This window comes from Lacerta agilis, chromosome 15, assembly GCF_009819535.1.
Source record: "Lacerta agilis isolate rLacAgi1 chromosome 15, rLacAgi1.pri, whole genome shotgun sequence".
Taxonomy (NCBI): Eukaryota; Metazoa; Chordata; class Lepidosauria; order Squamata; family Lacertidae; genus Lacerta; species Lacerta agilis.
This window is the reverse complement of record NC_046326.1, coordinates 15,102,345-15,118,340: the sequence shown is the minus strand read 5'-3', so window position 1 is coordinate 15,118,340 and position 15,996 is coordinate 15,102,345. Positions and strand designations below refer to the sequence as shown.

At 54.6% G+C, this 15,996-nt stretch overlaps 1 protein-coding gene across 17 annotated transcripts in view; it reads right to left on the bottom strand.

The window, feature by feature from the left end:
* Positions 1-15,005, bottom strand: part of PHLDB1 (pleckstrin homology like domain family B member 1) — a 43,299-nt gene extending 28,294 nt beyond the window's left edge. For 11 of the 17 annotated variants that reach the window (XM_033171326.1, XM_033171331.1, XM_033171328.1 and 8 more), the window contains exons 1-4: positions 14,574-14,696; positions 10,377-10,449; positions 9,545-9,668; positions 9,078-9,248 (exon numbers count right to left, since the gene is read on the bottom strand). In XM_033171326.1, coding sequence (XP_033027217.1) covers positions 9,078-9,248; positions 9,545-9,668; positions 10,377-10,436 — 355 coding nt within the window. In that variant the 5' untranslated portion in view covers positions 10,437-10,449; positions 14,574-14,696. Of the gene's footprint in view, positions 1-1,901; positions 2,093-9,077; positions 9,249-9,544; positions 9,669-10,376; positions 10,450-12,296; positions 12,353-14,573 lie in introns of those variants that run through there. The other 6 variants (XM_033171330.1, XM_033171339.1, XM_033171323.1 and 3 more) reach the window with 6 other exon arrangements.
* Between the last annotated feature and the right edge of the window lie 991 nt (positions 15,006-15,996).

The window sequence follows — 15,996 nt, the reverse complement described above, 5'->3', positions numbered from 1 at the left end:
ACCAGCCTCACTGAATATCTCTCCCCACCCCCACAGCTCCAGAGGGGAGCTGCCAGGTTTATCTTACAATGAATCTTGCAGCTCTGTGCGTGCGACACAATATGTCTCCTCTCAAGGAAAGGCCTGGGGAGGCATTGGTAGCCACCACCCCCCTCTCCTCCTTCAGGCAGGATGAAAGGAGGACTTGTGGGCAAGCTACTTTCCCAGGGGATCAGCTTAAGCATCTCCTCCACTGGGCCACCCAAATGACTTAAGTTATACGGGCAACACAGACATGTACAAATTCAGAGTTCCCACCCCACCTTTCCTGAGTCCCCAAACACTTCACACCAGTCAGGAGGCAGGAAAGATCACTCTGGGGAGAGGGAGGGAGAGAGGAGAGAAAACCATTCTGTCCTCTGTCCTGCCTGAACCTTGGGAAGAAGCGGAAGTAAGTAAAAGCAGGAGCCAGCGAAAGAACAGGTGGCTCTGTCCTGCAGAGGAGGGAGGGGGGCAGTCTGTGCCTCTCTGCCATCCCTGTACAAGGCACAGCATGTGGAACACAGCCAAGGAGGGGGAGGAAAGGGGCAGTCGGGAACGTCCCCAGGGCTTTGTGCCCCACCAAGCTCTGGGTGCATTGGAGCACCAGAACTGCCACATGCCAAATCCACCCCCCTCAAACAATCTGCTCTGTAAATCTCTCTGCTCCCCTCCCTCCTCGGCAGCATCGCCGGGCCTTTGTGCTGGGATCTCAGAGATAAATCACCCACGGCTGAGCTGCTCCCCATCTGGACTTCTGATCCCCGATGGCTGCCTGGGAAAGGCACATATGGACCCTTCTCATTATAATGGCTATAGCAATTCAACTATGCAGCAATAAATCGTGGCCTGCACCTTGCTCACAACAACCATGTAAGGTAGACCACTGACATTCCTTTTTAAGGAGAAACTGCAGCTGAAAACAGTGTCTTGCATGACCTGTTCATCTTCTGGTTTTAACAGGGTCACCGTCTAACTTCAAGTCTGACCAATGTTCTAGGGTTGAGTGGATCCCCAGCACAGGAGCTAGGCACCCCATAGCCCTGAAGAGCCTTCAGTCAGGATGGCACAGAAAAAGTTACCAGGAAACCTAATGTATGACTCAAGTCAGCCAGCAGATGCAAACACCATAACCAGGGAATCGATCCGAGGCATTCAGGGTGCAGGTGGGCTCCAAGCATCATTCCCGCCCGCCCCCCCCCCGCCCCGTGGCAGCCCCTTGCCCTGCCCATTTTTGGCTGACCTTCTGGACCTTGCTCCCTCAATTCTCAGAGACCCCTCAATAGAAGCCACACTCTGAGTGCAATCTACTCCTCTTAGCCAGCGCGCCGCCTACTGACCGGTGGCATAACTACCCAAGCATGGGGGGGGGCATAAGAGAGGGAGGCGGTTGGACTCGTCCAGGGAAGGCCTGAGGGCCACGCGGCCCAGGCTAACCCCCTGGTCGCTTCCAGGGCCATGTGATGCGCCCCCCCCCGTCGGGTGCCACGTCTCCTGTGGGCAGCGGAGGCGGCAAAGAGCGCAAAGGCCGCCAGGCCTGGAGCAGGATCAGAAGCCGTCCCTCGGGGAAAGCGCAGAGGGGAGGCGCGCAACGCGAGCCGAGCCGACTCGGAACCGGATTGCGGGCCCCAGACTGCCTCGCTTCCCTGGGCCCGCCCAGCTTCTCTGCGCCGGGAGCGACAGCGCGTTACGCCGGGGGAGGGGGACCGGCATCCGCGCCTGGCCAGGTCCAGCCTGCCGGCGCCACTTTGGGGACTCCTAAAAATAGCGCCTGCGGCTGGACCGCCTGTTGCAAGCCCGCCGAGGCCGGGGCGGCCGCCGCCTTTTCTCCCTCGAAAGGCACCGCGGCGAGGAGGACGCGCCCCCGCCCCCGGCGCACTCACCTGCCCCCGTCGTGCCGCCGCCGCCTCCTCCTCAGTGTGGCGCGCCCGATCCCGGTGTGGCCGCGCCTTTCGCGGTGCCAAGCCCGGCCCCAGCTGGCGGGGTCTATTCAGGGGGCGGCTCCTCCCCTGCTTCCGTCGCGCAGCCGGGCAGTGAGACCGGGGAGGGGGCGCCGCGGAGGCGGACCTCGGGGGGGGGGGTCTCGGCAGGAAGAGGGGGCGCAGCGGCGGGACCCCTGGAGGCGGGGGGTGGGTGGATTGCCGCGAAGTCCCTTGCTCTGCAGGGCCGGGGTCGCTACCGCCGCTTCCCCCGGAGCAGCGCCTGGACGGCAGAAGGGCTGCGCCCTCGTCTGGCCACGAGGCGGCTGGCCGGGCTTTACTTCGCGCAGGTCGGTAGGGACAGAGACTGCCCGTCGAGGCTGTGACCCAGGCTTCCTCAAACTCGGCCCTCCAGATGTTTTTGAGACAAATCCCATCGTCCCTGACCACTGGTCCTGCTAGATAGGGATCATGGGAGTTGTAGGCCAAAAACATCTGGAGGGCCGAGTTTGAGGAAGCCTGCTGTGGCCGAAAGGAGGCTGGGACTCGGGGCCGCCGACCCCCTCCGAGGACTCGCTAGTAGTAGCAGCCCTTTCGCTGGACTCAGCTCCGGCTGTGGGTGGGGGTGTTGCAGCCATGATACTGGCCTGCCTTGCAGGGTTGTTGGGAAAGGTGCCGGAGAGAAAACCGGAGCTGTGACCAGTTAAGAGCTGCGGAAAGGCACCGCTCTCACCCGCTTTTATTCTGCCAATAAATTCTGTGCTGGTGGGTCCTTAAACAGTTTCAACATCCCTTTGAAAGAAGCAGACTCTAGGCAAAAAAAACTGCGCCTAATTACCCCCCCCCCAAAAAAAACACCCCTTTTTGCCTCCCCATTTTGGACTCTTCTTTGCAGGCAGCTGCCAAACACAAGAGCATTGCAGCGTTATTTTGAATGCCCTCTTTTCTTGAGGGGGGGGGGGTGAGAGAGAAATCACCCCCTGCAGTGTGAACCTTGCCCACCCGCATCTGCGCCGCCGAATGACACCATGCAGGAGCCAGGCTGCTTAAATGATTGCATTTTCACTGTGACTTCCTCCAGATTCAGCTGATCAAGGAGTGTGATTTAATGAATGCCCCCCCCCCCCAAAAAAATTCAATTTTGTTGCCTCAAGGGAGATTGTAGTGTGCCTGAACAACTAGCTCACAAGCTCCCTGAGAGACTGTGGGTGCAGCAGACATCGGACACCTATGGGAGAGGCTTGCTCCTATCCTGCACCTTAAGCTCCCTTGCAGGGCTATTGTGAAGTGAAAATGAGAGTGAAGACGCACTGAGCCCTGAAAGAGGGGCAGGAGAAAAGGTTGACAGACAGAGAAAGCAAAGCAGCCACCTCTTCCCTTCACTGGAAAGATCAAACCCTCACAAGGTGAACACTCTGGGGCAGGAAAGGAGTGGGGCAGCATGCTCCCCCACAGAGGCTCACCTGGTGCCTGCCTCAATGCCAGACCTCTTTTCACTTCCCCTGGCTTTTATACTGCTTGTTCCGTTTAAAACTCAGCTGGCTGCTTTAAACTGCTCTTTTGTATGGTAGTGTTTTAAAGCTTCGTTTATATAGGTGTGCTTTTTAAGTTTTTTTTTCTAACCTCCCCTGGAAACCTGCTGGAGATGGTGCCTGATGTCAGTGGTGGCATAAATAAAAAAATAAAACAGTGCTTGGGAGAAAGAGAAGGTAGCTCAGAAGAAGAACTGGAGAAGCCCAGTGCCTTGGATGGCCTGGATAAGCCAGCAGAAACTGAAGCCGAATCATCCCTGAAAAGCAGAGTCCGAAGGCTAGTAGAAGCACAAGTCACCAGTTGTCTCTCCGGGAGGAAATTCTGGGCACAAGGTCTCCCCCCTGCTACATGGACTGGGCCCAGCCTTTCCTCAAAATGGAGTAAGGACCTCATTGGTAGAGGCTGCTGTCGGTTAGAAAGCATCTCCCACCCACCCCCCAGGTTGGACAAAGGGACAGGAGAGATCCAAAGGCCAGGTTGTACCCCAGCTATGGCTAAAAAGGGCCAGAGTGAAACCCTAAGCCCCCTGCCTTCAAATCTCTAGGTGCATCGGCCCCTGGGAGTTTCTGCCCCCTCCCAGGATCCCATTTTTGGTCAGGGTGCACCTCAGCCTCCTGAGCTGCGATTTGGGATGAGCTTTCAAGTGACATGGCGATGATGTGCTTCGAACTAGGGCAGCCTTGGTGGGATTTACTAGCATGGAAAAATATAGGGCAACTGCAGGGTCCTTTGCAGGGTGATGGGCTGCTCTGGCTTCACGCTGCTGCTGCTGCTGCTGCTGCTGCTGCTGCTGCTGCTGCTGCTTCCGTCCCTCCCACATGTGAGATCACAGTTTAGCAGCACAATGGGGGGGGAAGGAGAGGGGGGAGGCATCTATAAGAGCACATCTGTGTCTGCAGTCTGCTCGCTCTCTCCAGCCAGGCACAACAGGCTTCGGCCCACGCCTTGCGAAAGCATTTGTGTGTGTGTGTGTGTGGCTGGGATTGACTCAGTCATGGAGAGAAGTAGCTCAACTATTTTCCTCTCTCGGCCCAGGGGAGTCCTCGGGGCTATTAATTTTTAAAATATTTTTAATGGGATTCTCTTTCCAGGGTCTTGGCAGGCAGGGGGGTGGGAAAGAGAGTGATTCAGGCAGGAAACATGGAGTCTCTGGAAAATCTGACACTGTGATCTTTGTATGAAAGGGCTGGCTGCTGCACCCGGTGGTGTGTGGAGGAGCTCCCTAGAAAATGTGTGTGTTTGGGGCGGAGGCGGAGAGTCCTTAAGGAGATCACTAGTTCCAGATCCCCATTCTTTGCTCTGCAGAGAGCAACGATTCGCTTAACGGTTTCTTCAGTCCACACAGACGCCAACCACATCCCGAAGAGAAAATGACAACGGGGAGGAGGAAATAAGGGACTGAATATTGGAGAAAGGGAATAGCAGTACCATATCTTGGGGCTGAAACCAGCACATGCTTAATGCCCAGATGTGGGTGCAAAATAGGAGCCTGTGTGTTAGCACCTTTCTGATGTAGGCATGTGGTTTTGCGGCCCCCTTTCAGGCAGGTGAGACCTCCTGGGGAGGCACCAAAGCTCTCCACTGTGGTCCAAGACCAATGCAGAGAGTGTGTTGGTTTGGTGTTTTTATTATTATTATTAAATAACAAAGCCCCCAAGAGCAGGAAACTTGTGTTCAATGCTATAATGCATCCTGAACATCAGTTCAAAAACCAAATTGGGGCCATTGCATTATTAGGCCCAAAGAGTGCATACTGTTTTGTGATATTTTGGTGAGCCTAAACATTATTATTTTTTCTTTTCTTATGGACCAATATGACTATGCTTTACTTTTTATGTGACCTGAACACGTGATTCCGTGGCTCTCGATGTGTCAAATAAATACTTTAAATCTCAAATTAGTAGGCCACGTGAACTTGCAACATCAGGTCAGACCACCATCATCAATAGCTGAAGAAAGCTGTTGCACTCCTGTCCTGCTTTGTAGGGTTTCCCACAACCCAACAGGGCTGTTCTTAAAGAGGGAAATGAATCTCCAAGGGCCACAGCTGAACACCTGATTTGCATGCAGAATGTCCCAGGTTCAATCTCCAATAACATTTCCACATAGGACTGGGAGAGACCCTACCTGAAATCCTAGAGAGCCTCTTCCTGCCAGGCAGTGTTAAAAAAGCCTGAATTAGATTGACTTAAATGGGCAGACTTCTCCACGGAACTGCTGTGGGTGACTAGTACTGGTGACAGACATGCTGTCAATTTCCTGACAAGTGTTCTGGGAGATGGAGAATGAAGTCAGGGAGGAAGTGGTGTGCTAATGGGCAAATTGAATGAATTTCACTCAAGTAAGACTGGGCTCATGTATGCTCCACTCACGGCAAAAAGGTCTATAGATACAGTACCCTAAATGATTGCCCTAGAACAGCTGGTCAAGGAACCAACCAGAGAGGAGATGACCCTGGACATAATCCTAAGTGGCACCAAGGAGGACTTGGAGCAAGATGTAAGTGGGCCGTTTCCAAGAAAGTACAGTCACATTTGACTTCAAAAGAGGAAACTTCTAAAGAATGAGGCGATGGGTTAAAAAGGAAGTTTGCAAGGGAAAGTCAAAAGTCTCATTAACCTTTGTCAGTAAGCTCATGAAGAAGAGTGTTTTGGCAGAGAGTACATCCTTAGACTTTCAAAAAGCATTTGCTAAAAGTCCCTCACCAAATATTCCCAAGTAAGCATAGCAGTTAGGGAATAAGATCCTCTTATGGATCAGAAACTGCTTAAGAAACAAGAAGCAAAGAAAAAGAATAAAATTGCAGTTTTCCTGATAGAGGGGACCAAGAAATGGGGTGCCCCAAAAATCTGTATTGGGACCTGTGTTTTTGAACTTGTTTATCAATCACCTGGATTTAGGAGTGACCAGTCAGATAGCCAGTTTGCTGAAAACACCCAATCGTTCAGTATTTTTTTTTATCTATCACTTTCCATCATGTATGACTTCAAAGAAGTTTCCATATGGCAAGTCATATAGTAAAATAAAATAGGCTGGCAAGAACAAAAAGGGGTTGCAAGGAGCTCCATGAGGATCTTTCCAAATTGGATGACTGGGCATTGAAATTGCAAATCCACTCCCATGTAGGCAAGTCCAAAGGGATGCACTGTAGGGCAAAAAGTCCTCAGTTTACTTACACACTAATAGGATCTGAACTGCTAGTGACTGCCTGTAAAAGCAGTCTTGCAGTCACAGTAGACAGTGCAATGAAAACGTCAACCCAGTGTGTGGCACCTGTGAAAAAGGTGCACAATTGGTGCCTCTCTCTGGACCTGGTATCTGAGTCGGACTTTCTGCTGGCTCTTGCACTGTACCCACCCAGCCAGGAATTCTGTGCAAGTTCACTACAGATAACTCAGGTGAAAGCATCACTAAAGATCAAGCACCAGGGAATTCTGAAATCCCCCTAATCCACCTTCCCATTCCCTGTCCCCCAGCTGCATAGCTGCTGTAGGTTGTAGATTTCAGACAGCCCAGTCCTACTGCAAAATTGCCTCCCAACCAGCTGCCTCCCTCCTGCCATACTGGTCAGTATCTGCACCATTGATCAGGACATGTCATGCCCTTCCACCCAAGTGCACTCCTTCCTACTTTGCCAGGTCTGACCAGCACCTGGACATTAGGGACCACACACATAGAAAATCTCCCAGGCCTCCAGGATGCAACCTCAGTCCTTCCCTTCCTTTGGGAGTAGAAAGAGTAACATCATAGCAGCATCTCAAGCATCTGCAAAGCATTCAAGGGAAGGAAACACTGGCGAGTGGACACATTCAGCAAACCACCTTCCACCCACCAGTGATGTTTGTGAGTGGATCCCAAGGGGGCCAGTTTGTTGAGCGAAGGCAAGCACCTGGTCTGGAAGACCCCAGCTGGGATAAAGCCCCCGGTCCTCTCTGGAGTCAGTTAGGAGTCCGCTATCAAGGTAGCTGCAAGAACCATGCAGGCTTTCCCAGTCTGCCTGGAGCCACCAAGTGAGTGTCGCAGAACTGCCAGTTTCACGACCTCCCAGCAAATGCCAGCTTGGCATCCACCAAGGAACAGCCCCCTCCTCCCCTGCCGTGTCCCTGGCAGCCCCAGGGACAAGGACAGGCAGACGAGCAACAGCTTCTCTCGCCCCCGCTCTCTCTATGTGTGCAGAGAAAGAGTGTAGCAAAGCGCTATCCAGCACCCGGCCCAAACTTGGGAGGCTAAAGACATTCTTTCCCTCTCTGAACTTGGACTTGTCACTGTTCCTATTTTGTTGAATTTCCCTTTGTTTGTGCCAAGCAAGAGCCTGCCTGCCTGCCTGCCTGCCTGCCAAGGACAAAAAGCCACAGAAAAGAGAGATTTGCTGCAGTGCCAGCATCTTGGTGTGGCCCCATCAGTGAGCCTTCCTCAGCAACAGCAGCCCACACTTTTGGGGGGGGGGCAGTGGTTGCTCCAGACCCCCCCAGGAAGGGGGCTCCCCAAGTCCCCCTTGGGGCGCTGCCTGGCCTGGAGCCCACCAGCCACCTACTTTCCTCAAGTGTCCCTCTGCACAGACAGTCTCGGCCATTGTTTGGGCCGCCCACGTGCCAGCGCTGCAGCTGTCAGATACCTTTGATATCTGACAGCAGTCTAATCCTTGCTAAGGAGGGGCCTCGCCTGGCAGCAGCCCCTCCCCACAGCTTCCTCAGGCCAGGCCAAAGGCAGAACTCAGCAAATCATCAGGCAGAGCGGAGCCAAAATTCATTTGCAGATTATGAAAAACCACACCAGCAGCGGATTCGCCGGTGCCCTCCCTGGCTGTAGGCCCCAAGCGACTCAGCCTTGCCTCAGAAACAACTACCAGAAGGCACAGCCGAACTGAACGAGTGCCTGACCAGCAGCCACCTATGCTGGAGTCAGGCCTGGCCGTCCACAGGCCAGGGACCTACCTAGGCCACAGCATGCATTGCATGGCCAAGCGAAAAGCAAAGTGAGCTCCGCGGCCCCCACCAGAAAGCAGCATGCTACCCCCACCCTTCTTCTCCCTTCCTCCAAGGTTGATCCTCAAAAGAATGTGGGTGCATGTTTTATCTTCTGTAAACCACTTGAGAGCTTTTTTAAAAAAATAAATAAATTCAAGCGGTGTATAAATCTTAAGAAAACAAATAAAACATTTGCTACCCTGGATCCTCTAATAACCCTTTGGACCTGCAGGACATCCTATGGGTCTGCAGTTCCCTGCCCCAGACATCTCACAACTCCAGGCACCTCCTGCATCCAAGGAGCCGCTGCCTCTGCTCATCAGCTGCCACGACCCCTACCTTGGGGGAGGGGGAGAAGAAAGCCACATCCCATTGCAGCCTTCCCAAGGGAGTTTCAGGAGTCCCACCCACTGGCTTCATTTTGGGGCAAGGCGAAAACGTTTGTTGCTTGCCCAGGCCTTTGGAAATGCAATCGGCTTCCTTGCCCACAAAGCTACTCTGTATACGTGGTTGTTAGAGGTTGTTAGAGTCATTTTTTAAATTGTCAGGCTATAGTGTTAAGTAGCTGTTTGCTCCCACCGGTAGAAAGGGAGGGATATATTAGTAACAAGGAAAACCACCAACCCACCAGCCTCCTTACCTTGAGAAAGGCGTGTGGGGCGTGTGACTGCCAAGCCATCTATGGCGCACGGGTTGCCACAGGGGTGCAGAGTGAGAGTCCCGTGCATGTTCTCAATGAAGCAGTGCTTGGGTGCCACGCCGGCCCCCTGCAGCACAATGTCCCCGGCGGCTGAGCCCAGCACAGTTTTGCCTGCAAGGAGACACAGGCAGATGCTCAGCAGGGCAGGATGTGGGGCAGCCACTGTACCCCAAGTGGCTCTTCTGCCTGGCTGGTTCCCGGGAGGAGAACCAGGTGCCCCCTCTCACCTAGGGAGCTTAACAGCCAGGGGTCTGAGAGTAGCCAAGGCTGCCCAAAAGAGATTCCTAAACTGGATGTGCCAGTGCATCAAGGTTGGAGAGATTCTGCTGGGCCACATTCCTGGCTGGTGCCCTGATGTTGTCCTCCACACAGGAAGGGGCTACCCAACCAGACCTGCAGGTGCTTACCTTCTTCCAGAGGCAGGAGAGTGATGGCAGTGCTGAGGCGCCCACTGCCCAGGCTCACCAGATGTGGCTTTTCAGTCTGCACTTTCAGGCCTTTGCCTGTCTCAGTCAGGTCTAGAAGACTGTTCTGCAAGGTGGAGAATAGCTTTAACTGGCTGCAGCTCCTCTGGAGCCTTCATCTTCACCACCACCGCGAGATGTGGGTCTAAGGGAATGGGGTGGATGGCCAATGCATGGGGTTGGCTGAGATTTGGGAGAAGGTGGGAGAGGAAGGAAGAGAACTGCCCCAGTTGCAGGCAGTATCCAGGGTCTGTAGCTCACTCTAATAGGATCACAGCAAGCCAATTAACCCTAAGGGATTTAGGGCCAATCCTCCTAATTGGACAATAACAGGAGCTGAGGAGCAGGGAGCCACCCTGCTCTGTTGAAGCCCTGAAGGCTGATGAGCCAAGGAGAGGAGGAGGCCATTGGTGCTGCAGTGGGGGAGCATCTCCTGGTCATTTGGGGCTGATGCACACAAAGGTTGCAGCCCCTGTGCCTGCTTCAGGGTGGTACCCCTTTTGGGGAGAGATCCTAATACAGCAAAACCAACAATAGCACAGCACTTACAATCAGTTACAACACAGAACTAGGGAAAGTCTTCAACCACTGCCAAAAGATAACAAAGTTGACTCCAGGCCAACTCCATAAATAATGGGCCAGCACCAAAAAGGCCCTGTATTGCCCTCCCTAGGCTCACTCACTGGCCTGAGGGTGAGAATCCCGCTTTGTTTACAAGTATTTTCATTCACAATATTCCAAGTTGTTGTTTCTTCCATTCACAAGATCAGCTCACCTGAAGACGTGCCTGCACTCGACCAGCTGGGCTGGCCACATTGCGGTTACAGGTCTCCATGGCAACAGTCCCCCTAAAGGAAAAGGGAAGGTCAAAAATCCTAGCCCAGAAGATTAACCCAGGAGATCCATTCCCCACCCCCACGCCAACACATCCTGAGTGACCATCTTGTTTTGACTTATGCATCAAGGCCACTTTGAATAGTGTAGAAGCGGGTGATTAAAATAAAATCTAGGTTTCTCAGACCTTGACAGATGAATCATATGTTGAATCTAGGATTAACCAAGAGTAATCCCTTGCCCCCCCCACCTACCCCACCTTCACCACCCAACTGTGTCTGCACACATTCTCTCCCCCCTCCTTGCTCCCTGATCACTCACCCCATCTGAAATCTAGATTGTAAACAGACCTACTTGCCCCTCTGGCATGATTACTAGAAAGACGTGTTGCTTTCTCAAGTACATGGAAGAGTGTACATGAAAAGCAACAATATCACACTGACAACATGTTTAATGCCCCCACAGCTCCAGCGATTCTACTTCATTGTCCCTTTTCTGGTTCTTTCTCTCTCTCAGCCGCACCTCAGATCTCTGCACCCCCAGCCCCCTTCTCGGGAGGCCACCATGACAGCCACAGTACGCCACCTTCAGGCTGAGTCCCAACACTGCCCTACCTTGGAGGAGCCACCTGGGCCCCCGTCAGAGAGGCAAAGCAGTCACTCGCACACCACTGGCACAGCTCAGGAGCCCTCAACTCACAGCCCCCTCTGCAGCAGGGCAGAAGCACATGCCTGCCTCTGCCCTGAACTCTCCCTCCCTCCCTTTCCCACCTCCCTGAAACGAACACAGGTCCTCCCATTAGGGGATGCAAGAGTTCCTCATCAGCAGAAAAGGCAGCCAGAAATATTGGCTTTTTGCCTTTCTTTCTCCTCAAGTCTCCCAGCTAGTGGGGGAGGAGGGAGGGGACACCTCCGCAGGAACTGCCTTGGTGAGGGTGGGGGGGTGGTGGTCTCCCTGTTCCCTTGCCTTCCCCTCTCTCCTTCAGAGCTGCTCCAGCAGGTCACAAGCCCTGACAAGCAGCCTCTGTTCTGGAGAAGGGAGGGAGGGTGGACACCCCACCTTGCCAGCAGCGACAAGGCGGCTTTCTTCTCCGCGAAGAAGGTCAGAGAATGAGGCGCTTGTGTGGCTGGGAGTGGCCAGGCAGCAAATGCCAAAGGGCCGGAGCTCCAGAAAAAAGCGGGCCCAGGACGGCTGCGAGCCTCCTCTTGGGCCTGGGGACCGAGCGAGTTGCAGGGGCTCATAGCCGGACCACACACACAAAGCACACAGAGAGAAAACAGAGAGGAAGAGAAAGGTCCTCTGAGGGAAGGGGAAGGAAGGGAGAAAGGGCAAACCTGCCTGTGAGCCCCAGCTGTGATGTGGCCCCTTCCAGGAGAAGCTGACAGACCTCCTTGTGGGCCACTCCCTTCCTAGGCAAGGCTACTTTTGGCCTGTCCTACCCACCCTAGGAAAGAGCCTGGGAAAGTTGGGGGCGGCAGCCCTGGTCTTGAGCTGGGCCAAGGCCTAGCCGCCCACAACGGCTGGATTGCCAAAAAGCCTGTGATGACACAAGAGCAGGGTGACCAGCTCCCCCCCCACACACATCGAGCTGGACCAGAGTGAGAACTGTTCTGCCTGTCCACACTCCTCCAGTCCTTGTGCAGGAGAGTCAGCCACAAGGAGAAGGAGGGAGAGCCAGTGGTGGGGCACAGATGGCATTGGCAAGGCTTGCCCAAGCTAAAGAGGGCTTGTCAAAGAGCCACACAGCAGTAGAGCCTTCCTCGAGGTGCCAAGAGGCATGTGTGCATCCTCCACAGTCCAGCCTATAGGTAAAGAGGGCCCCCAAAGGCCTCCAGGCCCCCCTCAAGCAAGGGAGACTCACCTCAAAAGTCATCCAAGACAACCATCCTGACTCCTGGAGGGGCACCCAAAAGCACTGCCGTTCCCACAGTCAGCAAGAGGCTCTGGAGGCCAGTTCCCTTTGCAATCCTGAGTCACTGGGAGGAAACAGCCTTTCCTGTCCCATCCACAGGCAAAAAGGGGAGGCCCAGCCCAGGCCACAGGTTGCCAAGACAACAGCGGACAATAACAGGGGCAACAGCCACTTCCCCTTGGAAAACAAACCAAGAGCTAGATCTATCCACCAGGCAAACTGGCTCAGTAGTCGTCCCCCCCCCCCAGTTCCCCAAGGGACAGAGGTCTCATTTCAGCTCCTGTGCCCCCAAATAAGTCAGGCAGCAACCTGGCAGCTGCAGCCCCCAAAAGCAACTGTGGAAGCCCACCAATGCCCACTGCCACATGGGATGCTCATAGCCATGTAGTTCTCCAACATTAACATTAGCAGGTGGGTATTTCAGATCCTGGCTACCCAACTCAAGCTGGGGAGAGAAACCAATAAACTGGGTGAATTCAAAATTGCCACCAGATAAGCATCCAAGTACCAAGAGAGAGGTGTCCCTGGGTGGCTCTCTGTGGCTGCCAGAAAATGTCACGCACACACGATGCCTACCTCATTCCCAGGACTGGCAAATCCTGATTAAATGAAAGGGGGGGGGGAGAAAGAAAATTGCCCTCCGCTCAATAAACCCTTTCATGGGGCAGATCCAAGAGCAACAGGCTCCCTGGTTCATTTGTGAAGAAAGTCTCAGAACATTCTGGGCACCGCCCTGAGCACAAAACAGAACTGGCCCCAAGGAGGTTAGCCACAACTAGGCAAGGCAACCAGACAATTTGTCCTTTGCCTCCAAGGGGATCAGCCATCTCAAAGGTGGACTGGATGCCTCCCACTCTGTTGTTGCAGAGAGAGAACTGACCTTAAAGATGCACTAAAAGGACTTGCTGTCCCAAGGTCTCCCAAGGGCTAAGAATTGCTTTTAAAAGAGGACTCCATATTATTATTATTTTGTGTGTGTGTTTTTTGTAGCCGCCGTTTTATTATATCATGAAAAACTTTAATAAAAATCTCATTACAAAGAGGAACTCTCTAGGAGTCCTGCAAGTAAAAGAAAGCATCCCTCCACTCATCCTCAATCAATTCATCCTGTCACTATCACAGGCAGGAGTTCCACAGGTTCAGCCAGAGCATCATGGCAAAGCCACCCCCCTGTACTCGGAGAGCATTCCCAGGGATTCTCTGCTAGGGGTGTGGAGATGGCTGATCAGTCCTGCTGCTGCCCACTCTGGGTGCCTTGGCTTTTGGGGTGGCTTCACCCCAGTGCCTTTGGAAGAGCTCCCCTTGTCCTAAATGAGTCCAGGTTCTATCCCTGGCCTTGCTCCCCACTTGGGCCTCCCACAAACCAGCAGCGCAGGTAAACAGAGAGAGGCTGTCACCATTAAAGTCTCCAGCCGCCTTCCTTGTCAGTTCAACAAAGGAAATGTGCACTTTTTAAAAAGCCAGAAAAGCATTACATTGTTTCAGGTGGGGAGAGCGACGCACACAGCTCAATCCTGTCCACAAGCCACATTCGATGACCCAGATCTTTTGTCCCTACGTCTCAACCGGTACTGTTGGAGAGGATCTGTACTCATAACGTCCCCTTAGGGCGCTTGGGACTCTGGCACTGAGGGAAAGTGCTCAGGGCTTCTGAATCAACCCCCTCAGGTGGGAACAGGATACAGGAACCCTCTTTTCTGCTCCCCAGAAGCTCGGGGAGGGGGCTCCATGCGGCTGCCAGTCTCCCCTCCTGCCAAGACGCCGCAGGTCCCCCTTCTCCTTCTCTCCAGTCCCGAAGACTCTCTCGCTGCGCGGATTAGGGAGCAGAAATGCCAAAAATGTGTGGAATGCGCCACGTCCGTCCAGGCAGGGAGGCGGGCAGGCGAGCTCCCCCCCCCCACCGGTGCCCCCTTCAGGTGCCATCCAGGAAGAAGCTCCCTTGGAGATAGACAAGAGGGGAGTCGAGCCAATCGCCTATAAGGGAGGGGGCACCGCTGGCTACATGGACATCTCGCCCCCACCCAACACCCATATATACCCAGACACGGATACGAACAATAGCTGGGGGCATTTGGAAAGGGGAAGATTGGGGGGGGGTGGCTTCGAAGGGGCCAGGGACCCGCCCCAATCCCGGGAAAGAGCCCCCCTCCCCATCCCAGTTCCATCCCCGGCAGGTGCGTCCCGTCCAAAGAAGGGAATTATCCTTCGCCGCCCCGTCCCGCTTACCTGGCTGGTGGCCCCGACGGGGCGCCCCTACCTGCGGAGCCCGCTCGACCGCTCGCTCGCGCTGCCTCCGAGCGGAGCGCTAGACCCCACGTCTCCTCCTCGCCCCGACCTGACTCTTTTTTCCTCAGCGAGGGGCCGTCCCTCCGCCTCAGCCCAAGAAGGAGGGCGAGCAGGAGGAGCCCCCGCCCCTTTCCCCCGGGCCTGGCCTTTGTTCGCCGCCCTTCCTGGGGCGCTCTGTGCCAGGCTGGGATGAGCCGCTGCCCGGCGCGTGACCTGCCAGGCACGCCGGATGCCGCCCGCCCGGGGACTGGCAGTGCCCCCCCGGCTCGTGCCCGAGGAGGAGGAGGAGGAGGCAGGGCTGGAAACCGGAGAGGCGCTGCTCGCTGGCTGCAACCGGAGCCGCCGCCGCTGCAGCTGGAGGAGAGCCTGAACAAAGGGCTGGATCAAGAGAGGTGCTGGGGCGCAACTGGCTGGCTGGCTGCGCCTGACTTCGACGCCCCGTCTGGTCCCTTGGCAGCGGCACGTGCTCCGAGGGAGGGTGACCTCCTCCTTCTTGGGAGTACGGAGGAGACGGGAGATCTCCTGGTCGCAATGGAGAGAGACTGCAGCTTAGTGGCACCAGCTGCTTGACACGCAAAGGTGACAGGTTCAGTCTGCACCTCCAGCGAGGGCTGGGAATGCCCGTGCGTCTGAAATCCTGGAGAGCTGCTGCCTGTCTGTGTGGACAGTACTGAGCTAGATGGAACTAACGGGTAAGGCAGCTCCCTCTCTCAGTCTTGCTGCCCTGGGTGCAATACCCAGTGGAGGTAGAGGACAAATACTCCTTTGCCCTAGTAAGCAGCTGGTACCCAGAGGTATTTTCCTACAGGAGGTGAGATGGCTGGAAAAGAGGATGCAGCAGGGCAGCTGAGTCCACGTGGACCTGCTCTTGTGGCCCTTCCTGAACCACCTGCTGTCTTGCCTTCCACCTTCCACAGAAGCTCAACAGGTGAGGGAAGAAACAGGGAGTCCCCTCCTTTTGGTGTTTGGGCACTAGGAGGTAACACAACAGCTCTGCCTGGACTCTCCCAGCTTCCTGATTCAGAAAGAAAGTTATGGAAAAAAGAAGAGGAGCAGGAAAGGAAGTGTGAGGACCAGAAAATGTCTAGAGGCAGAATCTATGATTTTCCTAGCCCAGTTTCCTGTACTGGGGGCAGCCAGGCCAGCCAGGCAGGGTCAGCTAAGAGATCCTTCTGGGTCCCAGATCCACCACAGGTGAAGTTGTGGCCCACCCACCACCTTGTGTGGAGCTGGCAATCATTCAGCTTGGAGGAGGGGGCGATGGAGATCATGAGTGCCGGCCACATTTCCCCTTTTTCCCACAGTCCAAATATGCTGGCAGAGACCCTGCAACATCTGGAGCCCATCAACCCCCTCCCTGCTC